This window comes from Lytechinus variegatus, chromosome 17 (genome assembly GCF_018143015.1).
Source record: "Lytechinus variegatus isolate NC3 chromosome 17, Lvar_3.0, whole genome shotgun sequence".
Taxonomy (NCBI): Eukaryota; Metazoa; Echinodermata; class Echinoidea; order Temnopleuroida; family Toxopneustidae; genus Lytechinus; species Lytechinus variegatus.
Window position 1 is genome coordinate 19,612,767 of NC_054756.1, and position 17,590 is coordinate 19,630,356.

Sequence of the window (17,590 nt, forward strand, 5' to 3'; positions counted from 1 at the left end):
TGGTTTTTTGCGAATTATATGAGTTAGCTCGCAAAAAGAGTTCGATATCACAATATGGATATTCGCGAAATATAAAAATTACTTTCGCGCCAATGAAGGTGTTATACGTGTACTCTACTCTCACTGAATATCTGTTTGACATTCAGCAGTTCGGAATCTCAAGTTCCCATGACAACTAAAAGCGGTTTAAAAGGTGATATTTGATAGTCCGAGGCAAATATTGGTTCTATGTTAAAGTGTGCAAGTCCTTGAAACCTATACTGATACTTCGTGGATGTTGCAAGAAAATATTTGCAATCAATCGCAAATATTCTGTTGCAATGTCACAATTGATTGATCACTTTTAACTGTAGCAAATCAGATTACAGTTATTTTTTCAAGAAGCAGATTTTCAATCAATCACAAATTTACAATTATTTGCATGGCAAATGCTTGATTTCGGGAACAGCAAATGCTTGATTTCGGGAACAAAAATAGACTTGCAACTGATCGAAAGTTTCTTGCAATGCCCCATTAGTAAGTAGTAGGGGCAAGTGATAGGAACGCCGTAAAATGCGCAATACGGTCTAAAAGCAAGATTTCGTGTTCTTTACGAGCAACGTTAACCTTTGATGCTTCAAGAAATGTCAAGGGAGTTTTCCACGATCTTGCATGGTTCTTGCGAGGTTCTCATGATATTCGTACGATCGTCTTACGATAATGTCGAATGTGATTTGCACAAAAATGAACTTTGTTGACAAATTTAGACAAGACCACCGTACAATTTTTTTCTCCAAACGTTTTAGTAAGAACTCATTACGAAATTATCTGAAAATTGTTCATGCAGCATTTTATGTTATATGTGGCATTTGAGACCTGCGCGCTTTACTCTATCTGCATGTACAGTACATGTAAACATATTCGAAGATGTCCTCATTCTGCGGGTGTTTAGCAATCTTATTGCAGAGTGCGCTCTTATATCCTAAATATTTTCTCCTGTGTAAAAATTAATAAAAACAAACTCAAGTGGCTAGTTTAAATCAAGTAAAAAAAAGGCTATCAAACTGGTAAAGGTAGTCGTATGGCATAAATAATAATTTCAATAATATAATGATGATGATAATAATAATAATATGTATGCTCTCTCTCATTCTCTATCTATCTTTTTCATCTTAATAGTAAGTTTAATTCGTTATTGGTTCTTGCTGTTGAATCACAATGTTATGTCGATTTTCCTTTTTTATTCTGTCATTTTCCAGATTACACCTATCTTGGATGTTTCTATGACAATAACAGAAGAGAACCCCTTCCTGATCTGATTTACTGTGAAAGAGATACATACCCTTACGATTCATGTCAGAATACATGTGGACCACAAGCTCAGTACTGTCAATCTCAAGAGATGACAATTGAACTATGCAGAGATATTTGTGCTGATCAGAACATGAGATACTTCGGACTTCAAACAGGCACACAGTGCCTTTGTGGTGGATTCTTTGCATCTTATAATGTTCGGGGCCAACCAGAAGGGAATGATACATGTAACAGACCATGTTCAGGAAATTCAAGTCAAATGTGTGGATCAGATTTTCAAGCTAGCGTCTATCAAATAAATGGTAATACAATGATGTTTACATACGCAATTTGATTGTGAAAGGGAGCAGATTAAAGATTAAAATTAATGGAGATAGCATGATAACATACAGTGTAAAGATATTGGTTAAAATTTTTACCACCATGTGGGTAATTGTGTGTCCAACCAATTTGGTGCTGTATTTTACCCAATGCGGAAAGCATATTGTCCAGTAAGGTTGAAAATAAGCAGCAATTACTTCAGAATGGGCTAAATTTTTATAACACTGGATAAATGAAAATGCCCCCCCCCAAAAAAAAAAAAAAAAAAAAATATATATATATATATATATATATATATATATATATATATATATATATATATATATATATATATATAATACATATATATATATATATATATACATATATATATATATATATATACATATATATATATATATATACATATATATTTATATTTATATATATATTCATTGTTGGTTGGAAACATAGTTTCCCTCATGGAGCACTTTTACCCAAAATTTTGTGTAATATCATAAAATTGTTTTTAACATTAGCCGTTTAATTAATAATGGCTATTATGAACGAAATTCAATAGCGACCAATTTGAGAAACAATGCGTTATTCCTACTTTTCTAATTTCATTTTATTTAAATAATACTATGTCTATGATGTTGTAATGCCGTCATTACTGGTAAAACATACATTGCGGTTGCATTTGTTTGTGAATTTTCATGGCATAATATTTAAAGGCGAAATAATTACAAGGAGAGCCCTTCAAATAAATCGTTTCCTGCATATTTTTACAACAAGAAACCAGTTGAAGTAGATATTTATGACTTCTTCTTGTGGATTGTGGATAGGAAAAGTGAAAAGGGTGTTATTATTTTCCATCTCTCCATTGTGGTGGCATCATCATCTGCGAAAGCCTATCCTGAAGAAGAAAATGTGACTCGCAGCAATATGATCTTGCATGTGTTCTTTTATGTCAATAGAATCACCATCAGACTGTTTTAATCCAGGATATGTTTTAAACGGTGACCAATCACAGCAGGATAGTTCCTTTTACAACGCAAGTGACGTCATCGATTTCGCCACCGTCTGTCCACCACCGAGTATCAAGGATGGCGCCACATCTATCACGTGTACTGCATCCGGGAACTGGACAAACCCTCCTCCTACCTGTACGGTCAGGTGTGTCACGCCCACTGCACCCATGTATGCTAATTTCAGCTCATGGCAGACATTGAATGACAACTACGCAGTCGATGATGAAGTCTTCTTTGATTGTGATATGGATCCTTCGAGGACGAATCAAACATTGACTTGTGGTTACTATGGCGACTGGGAACCCTTGCCAATGATGGACCTGGATTGTCCTGGTAAGTTTATTTCACACCTCTACAACCTGACTAAATGCTAACCACCCAATATCCAGGATTTCACACTATCTGATAGTTTGACCGACTTTAACATTCTAGTCAAACAAAGTTTATAAATCGGGATAAATCTTCAACTAAATATAATTATTTGGCAATCAGACTCATACATTAAAAGAGTTATCCAGACTGTAAATTTGCTTGTCTATAACACAATGATAGTAATCCCATTAAGACAATTACTTTGTAATGGAGTCAAAGTGTCGTTCAAATGTCATCGACTCCCCTTTTTACGACATCCATAATCGAACATTATTGCTTTCTTTTATCCTAATATTCTAGTTAGAAAAAAAAGGTTCGCAGTTAACAAGTTATGTAGCCTGAATCATAAAAATTAACGAATGTGATAAATTTGCAATTATAAATGGAAGCTTTAATTTCGATTGGCTACTAAGCCATGTTTCCATTGGCTACTAAGCCATGTTTCCATGGTTAATAACAATGTTTCCACGATTGTAAGATTTTTTTAATGTGGGACTGATCTAACATTTGCACTCAATATCGGTCACATATGCTTCGTTTTCATAATCCAAATGAAACTGTTCGGCCACAATACTAAAAGAAAGGGCATTGGTTATTTTCGATAAAAATCATAAAACTTTCGTGGTAGCCAAGGATTGAAAGGGGGATGTACATGTAAGAAGAAAAATATTGATAAACGACAAAAAAGTTTTCTATTTAAGGATGAAAAGATAGTTTAAGTCTTTTTTTTTTAATGCAATACATTTATTTGTATTCTGAATCTTTCGGATTTCCAAGACATGAGATTCTTATCGAGGGGCGTGGGTGGGTGGGTCATATTCGAGCAAATAAACTCGGATTCCCTCTGTGATTTTAGGCACAAACTGAACATAATTTAATCGTAGCCATGATAGTTCAATTAGTTTTACCACATTCATTTTATTATCTAGTTTAACAAAATTCATATAGCTGTTCATTATCATCTAGTCATCAATAACCATCGCAATTAATCAAACTAAATTAATCCATTTACATTTATGTGTACATTATCTACTAACCCTTCAACTAATAAGCACCGTCAACAACGGTTTCAACAACACCACCATCAACCACCACCTCGATTTCCACAACGATGTCGCCCTCAACCACGCCAATGTATTCATCTACAAATGGAGATGATGGTAGTAGTACTCGTCAAACTATAGTGACAGGTATATACTAACATTTACTATCATCCTGAACATATCCTTTCTGTAAATGATTTAGAAGAATTTGCGTATGGCATGTATTTAATTACTAGTTGCTAGTGCATATTAAGATGTAGAGTCAAGACATTGCTCCATGTTGGTTGATAGCATTACTGAATGTATTAATGATTTAATACATTTATTTGTATTCTGAATCTTCCGGATTTCCAAGACATGAGATTCTTTTCGAGGGGCGTGGGTGGGTGGGTCATATTCGAGCAAATAAACTCGGATTCCCTCTGTGATTTTAGGCACAAACTGAACGTAATTTAATCGTAGCCATGATAGTTCAATTAGTTTTACCACATTCATTTTATTATCTAGTTTAACAAAATTCATATAGCTGTTCATTATCATCTAGTCATCAATAACCATCGCAATTAATCAAACTAAATTAATCCATTTACATTTATGTGTACATTATCTACTAACCCTTCAACTAATAAGCACCGTCAACAACGGTTTCAACAACACCACCATCAACCACCACCTCGATTTCCACAACGATGTCGCCCTCAACCACGCCAATGTATTCATCTACAAATGGAGATGATGGTAGTAGTACTCGTCAAACTATAGTGACAGGTATATACTAACATTTATTATCATCCTGAACATATCCCTTCTGTAAATGATTTAGAAGAATTTGCGTATGGCATGTATGAGGAAGTATATTGGATGTGTTTCGAAATTACTAGTTGCTAGTGCATATTAAGATGTAGAGTCAAGACATTGCTCCATGTTGGTTGATAGCATTACTGAATGTATTAATGATTTAAGACAAATACATAATGTTCTGATGAAATATATACTTACAAATAAAATGGATCCTGTTATACACGATCAAAAGCTGAGAAATCGTGTATGATTAATAGCATGAACCATAGATTTAGAATAAGGAAAATGATTTGGCATTCTTCTTTCTGGCACACTTAAAAGGGAACGTGGGAAATGGATCACTGCAGTTGTGTTCATATTGGAATGAACACGGGGTTGGGGCTTTCCTTTTCTGATCTTAAAGAAAAGAAATGTGTACATCCTCATGAATGATATAAATAAAGCTGTTAGATAGTTGCTTGTCATGTCAATTCAAACCATCTAACCTGATATACTTTTATTTCGATATACATTCATCAGAGTCAAATGAGTGCATCTCGAAAAGCTTCAGTGTGTCCTGTTCCAAGTACTTAACAAGCTAACCTGACACCAATATATATTATTTTTTTAATATTAGATCATGATCATATTATAGTGCTGTAATTATCATTATATCATAATCATATAAAGCCAGTGATTGTCAACTTTTCTTTCCCAATCAAAATATTCTCTACTAACTGTCTTGATTAGCTTAGATGTAGCACATTAACATATTTTTTAATGATTTTAAAAGTGTATTTTTGCATTGTACATGTACATGTAACACTGATAGTGGTAATGATGATAGCATCCTTTACTAGTATGATATGTCATAATCCTTGTTAATTGCCATTACTGTCATCTTACAATTTCATTTTTTATGATTATCATCAGCCAACACATTTCAATAACGTATATGTTTTGGTAACAATGTATTCATTCGACGGCTCATCCAGAAACCCCGCCAACGACTGATGGATCTACAACCACTAATGTTACAGCTACAACTCCAACAACTGTTTCATCAACAGCATCTGTAAATGATTCAACATCTTCTACAACAAATGAAACAACAACTTTAGGAGGTATTATGATGAACTTTGCGGTTCTTGTCAAAGAGGCTCTGGCTTGCTTGCACCCTCTCAAAGCAGCACTGAACTTTGTTGGCAACAAATAACATGATTGTTCAAAATGTTGTTGAATAAATTTATGTCAACGCTTTTCATTACAAGTCTTGTAATGATAAAATAATCTCTAGTGTTCTTCAGTTCGCTTTGGAGGCAGTTTACTTTTTACCTAACTTTTTTAACTTTCGCAAAACATTTTTTGTTCTTTTAATGCTGGAAATCTTTTCAACCTAACTTAACCTTCTATGCTAATGATATTGTCTTCGTTGTTGTTTCATAACCCATCAGTTTCCCAATTAGCTGAATGATGAAATTTTTCGCTTATATAATAAAGTCAAATGCGTATTCCAATTTAATGCGTATCCTTTCTATCTTCACATTTATATTATGCACCCCTTCTTTGCCAAAATACAAATACACATTGCGTGTTAGTAAAATACAATTGCTGCCCCCCCCCCCCGCTCCCTTGTTGCCGTTATACCCTTTAAGCTAAATCAATTGCAAATAGCTGATCTCTCCCCTTCTACTATCTTTCTCCCTTTTCTCTTTCTTTCTCCTCCTTACCATCTTGATATCTGCCCTTACTCGCTCTCTCTCCCTCTCTCCATCACCATAAAGCAGTTCCAAAATTGTATTTTCTACCTCTTTTCATTTACCCTTTCCATTTTCTCCTGTTTTTTCCTTATTCTCCTCTTTCAACTACTTTTTTTCCTTCGTGAGTGTAATGATATCAAGAACCTCACACCCTCGCTGATATTCCCAATCCTACTGCAGTATTATAACGTGTCAATATCCATCTCATATATGCCCGATTGCTTAATAAGCTCTTCACTTGGGTCAGCATCCGCATCAGCTCACCTCGTTGCCATGGCGACAAGAAAGTCTCATATGAATTTCAAATCTTCCCTTGCCGCGGAGCATTTCTCCCCAGATGCTCGCCATCCAGAAATATTTTTCTGCAAAGTTTCCTGCCCTTTATAATTATGATATGCATTCAGTCTTTTATTTTTTTTATTATTAAGCCATGTATTATTCTCGGTCTCAGCTTTTCGATGTTCAGCGAGTGAGTTTGTGAATATCATGATCAAATTACTTGCAGCAATCGCAGTAATCGTCGCGTTTGTCTATCTTTATACTGTATCAATATGCCTGAAGAGGTTGAATTATATTGCCAATGTAGTGGCGTGATAACTTCTAATGATTTTGAAAAAATCATATTTTTCACCAAAAATTCCCCATTCCCCTTCCATTCCCTTCTCCCTCTCTCTCTTTCTCTCGTTCTCTCTCAGGCCACTCTAACCATTATTATAATTCTTTTTCTTTCTTGCTTTCACTTTCACAAAATGAAAAATTAAATATACATTCAAAAAGTTGGATGAGTGATAACCTTTTCCAAACAGTGCCATTTACCACTTTAAATTGTTCGATCGAACACTTAAAATGTCTGAATCAGCTTTGTGCACGGTTGGATATATCATTTTGGAAAATGTCACTCCTCCAAAATTACGAATGTTGATTTAAAATTTCACTTTTATGCTGTTCTTTCTTTTATTCTTTATTTTTGTATTGTGCTCTGTCTCTTTTTCTTTCTCTCTTTCATTCTTTCTTTCTTTTTGTCTTTCTTCCCTCTTTTCTCTCCCCCCTTATCATTTCTCTCCTACCCTCCGAATTGATTTATCGTAGCCGTTATTTATTCTTGAAAATGAACACCACTTTTGACATATCCTTGTCTTTATGCTATTGGTTTTATATGACATTTCTAGTATTTTCAATTTTGTCTTTCTTCCCTTTTTTCTCTTCTTTTTCCCCATTTTATCATTTCTCTCCTACCCTCCGAATTGTTTTTATCGTAGCCGTTATTTAAGCTTGAAAATAGACACCACTTTTGACACATCATTGTCTTCATGCTATTGGTTTTATATGACATTTCTTGTATTTTCAATCTTCTTACACTTGGAAACAAGGACGATACCCACTGATCAACAAAAGTGATGACATGTTTCATAAAAAAATAAAGTATTACATCATCTGAAGAAAAGAATGAAAACCTTTGATAAATTTTATAGAATTAAATGCAGAATATGTGTTTGTGTGTGAGACATCATCATGAATACCATCAATGATCTAAACTATCATATATTTTGTAAGATGAGCCAAATTGAAAATGCCTCACAGTAGGAGAACATTTCATCAATATTAGTTGTCTGACAAGTTTTCAGATCTGACAACTTTCCTTAATTTTGATTGGTTGAATTCTGGCGTTACAATCAGTGGCGTACCGTGGGTCACGGCATTGGGGGGGCACCAGCAAAAATTTTGAGTAGCACAGTGAGCGCGCAAAGCGCGCTCAATTACCAGGTATAGGCCTATTGACCTTATATAGAGACATTTTAAGGACTGTGCCATTAAACGGATATGTATTTTATCTCACTGATCAAATGATGCGAGCGCGAAGCGCGAGCTGAAAATTTTTGAAATTCATTCCCAAATAAGGGTCAAAATAAGCTATTAAATAAAAATTAAAAAATACGTATCTGTCTCGCTAAACAAGCAATGCGAGCGCGAAGCGCGAGCTAAAATTGTTGTATTTATTGACCCCAAACAGAGACAGTTTGAGGACTATTTTTAGAAATCAAATAAGAGAATACATATCGTTATTCTCACCATACTCATAGAATTTGGGTGCCAAGCGCTTGCTGATTTTGTTAGAAAACACGAAACACCTTTTGTAGTCATTGTAATCATGATTAAAATACGCATCTCACTGATCAAATATTGCGAGCGCGAAGCGCGAGCTAAAAAATTAGGAAATTCAGTCCTGAAGAGAAGCATTTTAAGGCTTGTTTGTAGGAATTTACGAAGACCATACGTATTTCACATACAAAATGATGCGAGCGCGAAGCGCGAGCTGAAAATTTTGTATATATTTACCCCAAACAGGGACATTTTAAGGACTATTTCTTTTTTTTAATCCATTAAGAGTATACATATCTCACCATAGTCATCCAATGCGAGTGCCAAGCGATTGCTGATTTTGTTAGAATCACATTCAAACACATGAAGATCGAGCTTTTTGTAGTCATAGTAATCATGGTTATCATACGCATCTCAGTAGCGCAAAGTCCGAGTTGAAAATATAGGAAATTCAGATCTGAAGAGGGATATTCTAAGGCTTGTTTGTAGAAATCTACTATGTCCATACGTATTTCACTAAACAAATGATGCGAGCGCGAAGCGCGAGCTGAAAATTTTTGATATTTTCATTAAAAAAAGAGACATTTTAAGGACCGATTTCAGGAATTCATGAAGAGCAGACATATTTCATCAATCCACTAATTCGAACGTAAGCACGAACAGGAATTTTTTTATATGCAGACCTTAAAATGGGGCTATCACTTTAAGAAGTCATGAAAAGAAGCATATGTCACTACATAAAAGAATAACTCGAAGTGCGATGATACATATTTGGTGCATATTGACTTGAAAACGTAAGCACGTTTTGGTACAACATGATTGTACAGGTATATGTACGTTTTGGTACAATAAACAGACAATGCTAGTACCAGGAATAATGAACAAATAGGCCCTGAGCACATTATGTTTCATAAAGTTATGAAAGAAAATAATTCTCATGTAATATAACACAACATATATAATATAACATTATATATTCTTCTTTCCCATTACGTTTCTTTCTTCTCCCTCTTTTTCTCCCTTTTCTCCCTTTTTTTTTTTGCCAGCCGATTGGGGGGGCACGTGCCCCCCCATGCCCCCCCGTAGTTACGCCACTGGTTACAATAGTAACTGTCAGATAAAGTGTCCGACGAGTCCTTACATGAAACGCTCCCACGCCTACTCTCATTTTAGTTAGATTTCCAGTGTAATGTTTGCTTTATATTACTTTTTAGTTTGATTATATCATTGCGAAACGATCACAATATTGAAGCGCTCTAGAAATACAATATATTTTCCAGTGTGCCATGAACAGGGTACAATGGCTTATATTGTAAAAGGGTTCATAAGAAGTTATTATTCGAGGTTGTTTTGTTGAGAAGGCGTGTGAACAATATACTGCACCTAAGAATTTGCAGCATGAACACGAAGCCAGGATTTATCCCTCTTTACGAATGTATTCAACATCCATTGCTGTTGATAACGCTACCCTGCACGCATAATTGGCTTGCATATAATTTCTTACATTTGTCCCGCTTTTTCCCCCTTGATATTTTACCGTTTCTTTCGCTTCCTGGATTGTACTGGGATATTATGTACTTGGACAAAGGAAATGTAATTTTTATGTTTGCCTGTTGCTTTGACGTCATTTCAGAAATAGTATATTGCAAAACTGTTTTTCTTTTTTTTCTCTCTTTTTAATCTACTCCCTTTTTCGAAACTTGGTTTCTTTTTTTTACTCTGTTCTCCATTTTATTTGCCTCTGAGCTTTTTTTTATCTTACTTGAATCTTAAATTGTATCTTCCTCTTTTCAACTGTTTGTGTTTTTTGCTATCGTTTCTATATGCTTTATTTTAACGATTGATTATGATTATGTAAGTTTATGATCTTCTGGTGGCCTATGGCCCACAAGCTAAGCATCTTAGAAGGTCACCACGTTTCTTTTCCATCTTATCTCACCTATGTTGGAATATTCCATAATAAATACATGTATATATATTACTCTGTATTTTTTCTCTTTTTGTTCTTTGCTATTTACTTGTAATGCAATGATTTACTGTTGCTATTGTCGGAATAGAAATGAAATAAAGATTCAGTAATTCATTCATGGACTGAATCAATGAATAAATGAAATAGAAAAAAAATGAAATCCCACACTGTGGACACCTCTATAGTCATGAGACAGTATTCACAATGTGTTCTCTCAACGGAATGTAATGAAGATATCACCACATGTGTTATTGCATGTGGACGGACTGTAGGACTGTCTCTCTTTCTCTCTCGATTAATTTCTTTCTTTTCTTTAATTTATAGTAGTCACCTAACATACTTTAATTTATCATTTTACCTGACAAAATCAAGCCATTTGACATATTTCTATCTTGCTCAGGGCCCCCAACAACAGACTCGACCACAATGTCCGTCTCAACAGCACCCACGTCGACAGACCAAACCACCTCGACATCGTCCTCACCAAGTGCCTCACCATCGAGCCCGTCACCATCAATGACTGACGACAGCACAACCCGACAGCCGATCACGATGACGTCATCACCAGGCGGGCAAGACCCATCCACACCCGTTGTTACAGATGGCGGTGGTGGATCAACAACTGTCAACAGAGATATATTAACAGGAGATGATATGAGTATGACATTTTTGTTTTGGGCTTTATGTCCCCATACACTGAATGCCAGGAAATCGGTTACAGTCCGTTGTTCCGAATAATCCGAAATGTCGACATTTCGAAGGTTCATTAGTCTGGAGATTCATTATTCCGAAGATTTGTTTATCCGAAAATAAAAGTTAAATCTTACCAAGGTTGATTTTTTTCTAGAAATAAGGTTAACTTTTATTTCCATGAGCCCGAAGGATCGCTTGTCCGAAGCTCAGGCTGAGACAAGGTTCTTGTGGTTCATCATTGATAACAGCGAGTATTCGCACCGGGGACGCGAAACGCTTCAAAAACATTAAAAAAAATATTGGTGTTGAAAATGCCCATCAAATTCCAATGAACAAGTGGGAGGTCTTGAAAATTGGTGAACCGGAACAGCAGTTTCTTCCAAAGTTTCGGAGCTGATGAAAAATTGCAAAGTCGTTTTTCCAGATTGATTCACCAATTTTTAACCAAGGATTATTGGTTGCTCTTTGTCATGAACAACATTTGACAATGCATTTTCTATATTCTTGAAAGTGTTCCCTATTCCAGCGCGAAAACTCCCTAATTTCGTAAACCTTATTCTATTTTTCGGACCAACAAGCCTTCGGAACTTGTTAACCTTATTTAATTGTTGGCGTATAAAGCCTTGGGAATAATGTCATAAAGGTTCGGACTAATTGCCATCTTGTTAGTGGTAGACAATTTGTGTGTTTTCGAATTAATGAACCGAGCGTATATAAAGAAACCGACCCCAGTATATAAAGAAAAAAACGCATGAATCCTTTCATATTTCAAATTTAATCTCTATCTTCATATAGCTCTGATTATTATAATTTTTTTTTTAATTCTGTAACACGAACCGTCCTCGGCACGTAATATGAACAATGTTGAACATGAATGACTGAATGAATAACTTATTTCTTAGATTTGCATGTCTGTTCTCGTGTTCGTGACTTTTATAATATCATTGTCTTATCAAAATGGAATCATTTTTAATAGGCCTTACTCCGCAACAATGGTTAAAAAACACGATAAATAGGAAACCTCATTATCTTTAAGTCGATATGTTGGGGTCGCATGTAATCATTGTAATGAGTCGGCAAAGATAGAATGGTTTTAGGATACACGTTCATTCAAGTGGCATGAGAATAGTATTTTCGTATTTTGTTTTCCCTCTACCGTACCTCAGATCTCGTACCAATCATCGTTGGAGTAGCAGCTGCTTTCCTCGTGATCATCCTCATTATCATTGTCGTATCCGTTTATTGCTCAAGGTAATACAAAAGACTTCTTAGAATTACATTACCTATTTTCATTAATTCTACCCACTTCATTCTAATATTTCACTTTAAACTGAACTAATAGGCCATACAGATCTCCTAATAGAAAATAAAAAGGTACACTTCGTTAACTAGTTTCTATCGAAATATATTTGTGACATCTAATATAACTATAACGTTCATTTATTTGAATATTACTCTCGATTAAGGTTAAAAATTTGTTCAGAATCAGATCACGATAAAAAAATCAATCAAATTTTGATTCAGCGAATAGTCTTTTTGGTTGGGTTGCTTTGTTTTTACTAGATGGCTTTGATATTAGGTACTGAAATTAATTCAGTATGTCGACATGATAACTGAATATAAATAACACACACATTACAGTAGTCATGGTAGTACACTTCATCAAGCTATTATGACGTTTGAGTCACTTGAATTTAGTTTAACAACAGGTTTACTAACCAGAAGTTTAGGAAGTGTTTATACTATTTTTAATTGACCTTAGATATATTGCCTCATCTTATTTGATCTCAATTCATCTAATTTCATCTGGTCACTTAGTTCCGTTCTTACTTTGATCTTATACTATTTTACCTCATTTTACTTCAATTCATTTAATCTCGTCCTCTACACTCTAAAAACACTGAGTAAAATTTTACTCAAATTGGGTAGAAAGGGAACATGCATGTTTGCTGGCTATTTTTTAACCCAAAATTGGGCTATTTCAACGCAACATTGTGTAAAATTTACAACATATTTGGTATCTTTTTACCCAACCAACTTGCATGTTCCCATTTTACCCAATATTGGGTAAACCTTCTTTAGAGTGTATTCATATTAGATCTTATCTTATCTCATGTAATCAATCTCATCTTAGTTTTAAAACTAACCTTTTTTATCTTTTCATCTCACTTCAAGTGATCTTAACTCGTATTCTCATCTTACTCTATCTTAAATATACCATTTTACCATATATCATATCATTTCACCTTGATAGCAAACCATCGTTAAGAGTAGGTCCGGCATAAAGTGATGATGTAAGTAGCGGGAGTATACCCAAGACTAACACTTTAATGGTGTAATGGTAAACCCGCTACCTGAATAGAAGGGGCATGCGTCATGTTTTTAATGGTACTTTGGGAACCCATTTTGATAGGGGAAGAGGTACATATTCAATCATTCATGATCATGGCGCAACCAGCCGATTATTTTATGGATAAGAATATGTTCAAGTTATCGGTGCTTTGGTGGAAACACAACTGCATGGTTAGTAATGTTGGTTCTACACTGTTAAAAAACCTGTGATTTTACAGAAAATAAACAGAAGATTTTGCAGAAAGCAATAACAGAATCATTCTGTAAATTCATAAAACAGGAATTTTTCTGCAATTTAACATAACAGGTCTGTCTAAAAAGGGGAAAAGGGTGTTTCATTCAAGGAAATTTGTAAGATTCCATACACCAAATACCAAATTCCTGTAAGATTACGCAATTCGGTAAGATTACAGATGATCTCGAGACTCTGCTGCATGAACTTCTTTTATTGTAAGGATAAATTTTCTAACAGTGTAGGGGGATGGTGATGGTGCAGGTGCAATATGACAACCTAATGGATGCATGTTGTTACCAAAGTGGTTCTTGGTACAGGATTCTTTTCCTCTCCCCTTTTCCCCCTTTTTTATTTCATCGTATTTTATAATTCTTGTATACTCGTTAACAGCTTAGTAATCACGAAATTATTATGGCCATTCGGTGAAGAATGATAAGATGATGAATAAGATGTTACGGGCACTCGCAACTTTACGAGGAACGAAATGTTATCTACGTAGCAGTGTATATAATATATTATGAACTGATTGTGGAATTACTTTATTTTCTTTTTCTCGCTTGTATTTTATCGAATCTCAAGGAGAGGAAAACCAACGAGGGAGAAAAAGTACGCAGGGAATAATAACGTGAATGTAAAGCACCACATTTAGACGTTTATCTTTATTTTTCTCATTTGGCTTATTTGCCAGAAGTTATTCTTTTTAAATCCTGCCACTCCAAACGTTGTTCTTAGTTTGAAAGTTGTGACACTACTTCATTGCAATTAATGTTCTGCATGCTTATACTTCTGTGTTTGCAAATAGAATAGAGTTTCCAGCTGTAAAAGTATTCATGTTCACTTTGCTTCATAAATTTCCAAAACAGAACTCTGCGAAATTGTTCGTGTTGTCCTAATAATTATATATTGTGTCCTGCTTTGATAAGTGCATCTTGGCGACTTGGTCAAATGTGACTCAAAGATTTAGAATGTTTGCACACCAATCAATCACCAGATGATAACTTCTTTAATATAATTTTCAATTTCCATAAACTATTACATAATTACTAGCTTTAAAACGATTTCACTATTTTCTACTTAAAGTGATAATAATGATTATGATATTGCGATCTTGGGAATGCACAACATTACACGTATATCAATAATCATTATGCGTATGTATTATGAATTTTTTTTTTAGTCTATCTTACTTTTATTTCCCTAATTTTCGCCATCAACATTCAAACATATTATAATTTTAAATAATGTTTTATGTGTTTGTCCCTCATATTACATTAATGAAGATAATTCATAGAGAGAGGATAGTAATGTCACGAATAACACTATAGCCCGGGACCAAATTTCAATACCATTTTAACATCTAACAATTTTGTTTTAGGCGTTAACGAATCAGCTCGTGAGTGGGTTTGTTGCATCTTAGTCCAGACATGATTCATTTTGAAACAAGATGTATTCATAGAAATACATTCAAGGGATGATTGTATCCCAATCCCTTGAAGCCTTTGGACCACAGTATATGCGTTTTCAGATTTCATACTTTTATAGCTTTCTTTTATGTTGACATGTCCGTAATCATGTTTATTGCATGTTTCTTAATTGCATTTTCGTCACCAGCATTTTATTAAGATTTTATGGAGGTTTTCATGGTTACACATAAGCACAGTGCCCATTTTTTGCTTATTTTGTATGACCATAATTCCTGTATTTTAATCAATGCCCTTCACTTTCCGGTAAGTCGTATTTTTAACCCTCTTCAGTAGTGCCCCGTTTGCATGTTTTTGATTATCAAAATCTCTTTTTTTCTAGGCAGCGTTATTTCCGTTTTATCAATGAAATCTGTATTTGCACTATTTGGTTTTTATCAACTCTAATAAGAAGTACGACTATAACCGATATATTTACTGATGAATATAGGCCTAGGTAATATTTCTTGTTTCTGCATGGTTGCCCCTTTGAGAGAAAACCAATTTGAATTTCGTGATTGCAGTTCACTTTCAATCGGGCATTGAAGATTACATGTAATAACGGCATTTCTTTGGATTAAAAACTAAAATGTAATTGCTTTTAAAAAAATATAGAGTAAAGAAGGAATAACAAATACTAATTTTTGTTAGACTGATATCATTTGTAATATTTCTTTGTTAATTTCCGTGTGGCTATTTGTAGTCTAAAAAATATAAGTAATAATTCACGGTGTTCAATGTATACATGGTATATAAACAAAATAAGGTCATTTAACGTTTGCTCCCATTATAAACACAGGAAAGGAAGGCAAAAGACGAAGAAGATACCCTTTGACCCAGCCCTGGGAGCCAGTTTTGGAAACCCCGCATTCGAAGAAGACGAGGAGGCCGAGACGGCGCGACGTGGTTTCGTGCAGGAGAACGACTACGGTGACAGGCAGACATACGACATCGGTGTATCCGACTATGCCATGGCGAACGACGAGGTCGACAGGGCTCCACCGGATGGGAAGGATTCATCGGTCTTCCTCCCTGACAACGGAACGGAGGACGTGACCTACGCGGTGGTGAACAAAAACAGACAAGGTAGCGTAACAAGTTTTAAGCCGGACGACCATAGGGTTTCATGGGCTACTTTACCGCAGAATCAAAGCAATGGAGTTAGCGATGCCTATTACACAGACCCTAACAACCAAGTAGCAACGCCTTTGTAAACGATGACGTCACAGAGGACATTAATTGATAACCAAATGGTGCCTAATTATAGGGGAAGTCGAGATATAGGCCTATATTTGTGGGGAAAAAATCATCTTACATTTCTGAAATAAAGATGGATTGAATTGATTTTTAAAACAGGGTTCCTCCTGCGAAATTATTTTTATATGTGTTTTTTTAGAAATGATATTGCATTGTATTGCCAAAATTGTTTGATAATTAAAATAAAAATATGTTCCTCTAATATGACGAACATGTTTCTTTATTACTTGTCATGATGTTATAGACATTGTATTTGCCTAACGTGTTGCTGATTTTTCGTTCGCCCATATGCATTGATAAATGATATGGGATGAAAATCGGTATCACCAACATGACCAACAAGAGAGCTGAAGATTGTCATATTTTTTATACTATGTGTATTTTCTATTAATAAACCGACTGGTATGCCCTATTTAGAGCAGTATTTATACAATCGAACGTGATTTAAGTGTTACCTAATATTTGTTTTAACGGGTGTAATGCATATCCTCTTTTGGGTAGTCAGAGTACGTAAGGTAACACGCATCCCTATCGTTGGATATTGCACATAATGCGCTAATGAGAAATTAAGATGACGCAAACGCGATTTATTTCTTGTAGTTCATGTCGTACATTTGATCTCTCTGGGTAGTTGAGTCCATAAAGAATGGATTCAACTTTGAAATAGTATGTCAGGATCGATTCAGGTGATTTCAGTAAAAGTTGTCATGTTTGTTACACACAATGAAAGGTGTGTAAAATTGTGCCGTGTAACGTCAGTTGCCGTGAAAATGCCCAATTGCCTTTTTTCAGAAGCCGCCTTAGAAATCAAGTAATGATATTTATTGATATTGTAATCAACGTTCTATTCATTTAGATAGTGTAGCTACTCTCTCTTTCTCTCTCTCTCTCTCTTTCTTTCTCCCTCTCCCTTTCCCTCTTTCTGTCTCTGCCTCTCTGTTCTTT

The 17,590-nt window shown here is 34.9% G+C and overlaps 1 protein-coding gene across 3 annotated transcripts in view; it reads left to right on the forward strand.

Annotated features, from left to right (window-relative positions):
• Positions 1-17,590, forward strand: part of LOC121430717 (cell wall integrity and stress response component 4-like) — a 31,518-nt gene that overhangs the window by 10,130 nt on the left and 3,798 nt on the right. The window contains exons 2-7 of one of the 3 annotated variants that reach the window (XM_041628082.1): positions 1,239-1,595; positions 2,571-2,957; positions 5,815-5,943; positions 11,049-11,306; positions 12,508-12,592; positions 16,188-16,474. In XM_041628082.1, the coding sequence (XP_041484016.1) occupies positions 1,239-1,595; positions 2,571-2,957; positions 5,815-5,943; positions 11,049-11,306; positions 12,508-12,592; positions 16,188-16,474 (1,503 nt within the window). Of the gene's footprint in view, positions 1-1,238; positions 1,596-2,570; positions 2,958-5,814; positions 5,944-11,048; positions 11,307-12,507; positions 12,593-16,187; positions 17,533-17,590 lie in introns of those variants that run through there. The other 2 variants (XM_041628081.1, XM_041628083.1) reach the window with 2 other exon arrangements.